The sequence below is a fragment of the Corvus brachyrhynchos genome, unplaced genomic scaffold (assembly GCF_000691975.1).
Source record: "Corvus brachyrhynchos isolate BGI_N302 unplaced genomic scaffold, ASM69197v1 scaffold115, whole genome shotgun sequence".
Taxonomy (NCBI): Eukaryota; Metazoa; Chordata; class Aves; order Passeriformes; family Corvidae; genus Corvus; species Corvus brachyrhynchos.
Window position 1 is genome coordinate 24,536,002 of NW_008239553.1, and position 4,723 is coordinate 24,540,724.

General features: G+C 44.3%; 1 protein-coding gene across 3 annotated transcripts in view; it reads right to left on the minus strand.

Annotated features, from left to right (window-relative positions):
- Positions 1 to 3,838, minus strand: part of TMED8 (transmembrane p24 trafficking protein family member 8) — a 6,583-nt gene extending 2,745 nt beyond the window's left edge. Inside the window, exons 1-4 of one of the 3 annotated variants that reach the window (XM_017742252.1) lie at positions 3,758 to 3,838; positions 2,394 to 2,458; positions 1,069 to 1,198; positions 17 to 158 (exon numbers count right to left, since the gene is read on the minus strand). In XM_017742252.1, coding sequence (XP_017597741.1) covers positions 17 to 158; positions 1,069 to 1,198; positions 2,394 to 2,395 — 274 coding nt within the window. In that variant the 5' untranslated portion in view covers positions 2,396 to 2,458; positions 3,758 to 3,838. The other 2 variants (XM_017742254.1, XM_017742253.1) reach the window with 2 other exon arrangements.
- Positions 3,839 to 4,723: the final 885 nt, after the last annotated feature.

The window sequence follows — 4,723 nt, forward strand, 5'->3', positions numbered from 1 at the left end:
TGCCTTCAGGACTCACCTTTCCTCTGCTCCCCAAGGAGGTCTGCAGTCTCCAGCTCAGCTGAAAGGATATCCACAGCACCAGTGTGATCGGACTGAATCATGACTATATCCCCCACTCCCTGAGGTACATGGTAGTTGGTTACCCGAACAGCAGCTTCCTGCACAAAGCACAAAAGGAACATTGTCACAAAGACCATCCTGGTTAAAAAGTCTCTGCCTGGATTTGAAACAACCCATTAGTAATTCAGGCATCTTTATGAAACCAAGTCAGACCTGCAGAAGCTTCTATTATTAGTGTTGGCCAGCTCTGAGACACCTCTCAGCTTTGTTTCCCCCACTGCACCAAAGTAATGAACTTTGAAGTAAAACACTGCATTAGTGTCACAAATTACACCCTCCTTGGCTGCCCCAGGAGTCCCTGAGCAGGTGCATTTATGCACTTGCATCAGAGTTAATTGTCACCCCTCAACAAAGCAACAGCCTCATAGATTTAGCTGACTATTCTTGGAAAGAATTCCCAACACACAATCTCTCTAGGGAGAGCCTTTCAGCTCTGTGTGCATCCAGACTACAGCCACAATCAAACTGTCATTGCTGCATCCTAGTTAGAAGTTCATCTGGTTCACTGGGGCCTCTCTCCTCATATATGCAAACTCACAGGTCCTGAACTGGGTGTCACTTGCACAGGTTTTCCTGGCTATCTGTAAGGCAAACAAATTGGCTGCTCACAAGAAGAAACAAGGGACTTTCAGCTCCCTCTTCCATTAATCTGCAAGAATGGAATTTCCAGAAGCACCAGGTAAGAGCAGAAGGTGAGAATTACCTTGAAGCCTCAGTCAGCTAGGAAGCAAGGACTAACTGAAGACACAAGAGGGATTTTGCAAATTAGACTGATACCATTTATCTCCCACGGATGTATAGGACAAAATGTAACTGAATCTATGTTAATACTACTTTTTTCTTAACACAAGCCTTAGAGCCTCAGTCCCATTGTGGTAAGCACATAAGTAGGGTGGGAGAACTGTTGCTGCACTTCTTGGTTCTCAGACATAAGAAACATACATCTACCTTTTTGAGGGACTGGATTTGGTCAGGCAGCTTCTCTTCTAGTTCAGCCACTTTCTGATCTTCCAGAATGCCAACTTCTTCCTTTGAGTGCTCTGTTGTGCCTGTACTCAGGTGCGCCCCAATCTGTGACCTTTTGGAGGAAGACAGTGTACAATTCAGCACTTGCACCCAGGGCACAGCCAGCACAGGAGTCACTGCTCTGGAATTCAAATGAACTGAAGGAACAAGATTCTGTGGTCAGCACCTGCCAACTGGACAAAGAACCCCTCCCCACCCCAGTCCTGCCATCTCTGCATGACTACCTTCCATGTGAGCCAGGGGGAGCAACTTCAGTGGGATTTACCATCCTTTAGATGGCAGAAATTCACTGCACTCACCCCACAGCATGCTGGCTAACCAACACTATACTAAGGAGAGACAGCAGCAGCAACTTTTCTGCCCAAGAAAGGACAACTACTTTTATGCCAGCTACTGCATGGCATATGCATACTCCATCAGAGGTCAACTGGATCAGTGAAAGAATTCAGAACAATTTTGACAGCCATCCTGAGAATGCCCTCTATTTAAGTCACCCATTATGCCATTCCTACTAGCAACGCCAACAGAGACAGAGAGCACCCAGGTGTCTCTTTGCCATATTCAAATACAATCCACAGATAAGCAGTAAGAAATACAAAGGGCAGCACAATAACTTAAGCAAAGAGGTCCAAGTACAGGACTGTAACAAAAGAAAATGGACATGCTAAAACAATAAGAATGGCACATAGCAGGAAAAGAATGGGCAATAAAGGAAACATCTTTGGCATTTATTCTCTGTTGAGGATTTTCTTCTAAATTATATTGAAAAAAAAATTGCTGCATGTTGTCTATAGCTGGACTTATCATCCCAAATGAACTCAGATGCCAGAAGAGTGTCCTCTGTAATGATCTCATTACGTATGTGAAAATTCTATGAGAAGCAAGCTAGTATTAAGTAAGAATAGAAACATTTCCGCTTTTGAAAATCAAAACCTTCTCACAGCACTATAAAACCAACGTCAACTACCTTGCTCTAAAGGATCAGAAACATGAGAACACAGCATGAATGGAAAAAACATGCATTTCTTCAAATGTCTCCTTTCAGAAATGAGAAATACTCTCATTAGCAAGGAAGCAGACCATAAGTATCGTTTGGAATAATTAAAATAAAATATACACAGCTCAATTAAGACAAATTCTGCATCCACAGAGAAGACTTGAACAGGGCAAATGTGGCTTTTGTTTTCAAATTGTTACTCCTATGGCACTACAGAATCTATCCAGAAACAAAGCCATTTTTTACTTACATTCTCTCAACAGTGATTTCCTTTCCTAGAATTGGCACAATAGACCAGAACGTCTGTAAGAACAACTAAAATGAGATGAATAACAGGTTGACAAAATGGCAGCAGATGGACAAGATAAGAAGGGACACTTGGTGGGAACAATTTTTTAAAGGAAGAATTCTTGGACTTCCATGCTGTTGTTTTCCAGCCCATTTGCATTTTAGTTTAGCAGTTGCATGAACACACCTAGATGGGCTATTTGGTCAGTTGCTACCATAGGTGCACACATCTGCTCAAAAAGCTCTCCATCAACACAGGAGCTTACAGCTTGGGAATTTTTTCCTCTAGATACCACTGATACCCAAGAGTCTCACTGAAAGATTAGGAAGAGTTACACAAGCTTTACAAGCAGACTTACAAAGACAGATTCAGCTGATTCCTCCTCACACAAACCTTTTGGACCATCTCCACCCCTTTCAAAGAAGATCTAAATTAAGACAAATTTAATCGGTAATGTCCACAAGTATCCATTATCTACATTGGCCATTTTGCTCACAGTCTGTATTAATCTCTTCAAAGAAAATTAGAGAATATAATAAAAAGATGGAAGAACTCATTTACAGACAGGAAGGCTGATAGAGATGTCAGCAGCATCAAACCAAGATGGCATCAAACTGCTGTTTTAGTAAGAAGGGTAGTTTGATGTGGGGGTTTTTTTTCCTGGTTTTTTTTTGCATCTTTTTGATGAAGTTGTGGTTTACCTACTGTAACTAACTTACACATTTCTGAAATTGTATCCTGTGCAAAAAATGTGTAACGCCAAATGAAGCTTCACTGCACAGTATTACTGCTCCTAACCAATAAAATTACTTAGCTACAAACACCACACGCCCAGCAGATATCAACAAATCAAACATCTGATAACAGGGTTGATCAGCAGCATTAATGGAGAGACACAGAAAACAAATGATGAAAAAAAAAGCCAAAATTTTGTCAAGGAAACAGCTTCCCCCAGATTTATAGACAGTGGGCATGCTCAATTACTGAAGTATCCCTCAGACAGGACACAGGAAATTTTCCCCTGAAAATGTACTAGCTCTTATAATGGGTTATAAAACCTTGCAGGGTTCCTTTCAAGCTGTATGACTCTGTGATTTGAATAGCTGAGCCATGAAGTATGCTTCACAAGCTTTAAAACAACCTTAAAACCTGTAAGAACAGGCCCTCCCATACTGATTCCGGTATATACTGTCCCAAAGCAGGCAATCCAGTCTCCAGCCCCTTCTTTTTACCTGCACAGAACAAACTGCCACACAGGAAAGGTCATGGGGAGTGAAACAGACTGTCATGCATGTGGGGCACAACACACAATAAGGTTTTCCTACCCGCTCTGCGAAGTACTGGACTCCAAAGAATCAACTAGCTGATCTGCAGGCTCTGTCTTTTGGGCTGAGTCTTCATTTTCTAACAACAAACAGAATATATGAAGAGAAGGTGAAATAAATGTTGTTGTTTGTAATACACTGACAGGAAGAAAAAACTGCAGCCAGCACTCAAACGTTGACAAGGTCACACAGCTGTGAAACAAAGAGCTGTGCCAACCAGTTTTTCATGTTATGAGCTGTATCTAGAACCTTGCAGAACAAAGACTTTTAAGGGACTCAACCCTAGGAAAGGGAGAACAAAAATCTATGCATGTTTTTGGTGTAAAGCCATTCTCAGAAGCAGGGTTCATTCAGGAACTACTAATCCTAGCTTTAGGAGGCCAGAACAAGGCCAAATTTCATCACGTAAAGCTGAGCTGACAAAGCCCTGGAAAAAGCAATCATGCAGCAGTTCACAAAGGGCACTGACGAGATGGAAATTGCTAGGTCCGTGCTAAAAGGACTGTCTATAAAGATGGCTCCTGGTCTTCCCCGAGTCTGCTGAACTCAGAGAAAGCTCTGTCCCCATACGACTGCGGGGCGCGCTCCACAGCGCTGCTCTCCGATCGCATGAAGGCAGGGAACAGGGCACGGACAAGTTCCAGCTTTTGCAGGTCGCTGATGCCCCTTGGAGCCGCTGGCCATTCTCAAGAGTCGGTGCGAGAAGGAGGCAGCTCCAGCCCAGGGGCACGCAGCCCACGGCGCAGTCGAGCTCCCGGCTAGACGGGGCCTCTCTCACCGGGGAAAGCACAAACCTCCATCAATCCTCGCTCTTCCCACCGCACCGGGAGGAACTCTTGCTGCAGTTCCAGGCGCCCGAGCTGCCGAGTCGCGCAGAGACCACAGCCCGGCCCTCTCCGCAAAGCCGGCACCGCGAGCGGCACCCGCGGCGCTGGTGTCCCCCGCGGGCGCCCCACACCCCCCCAA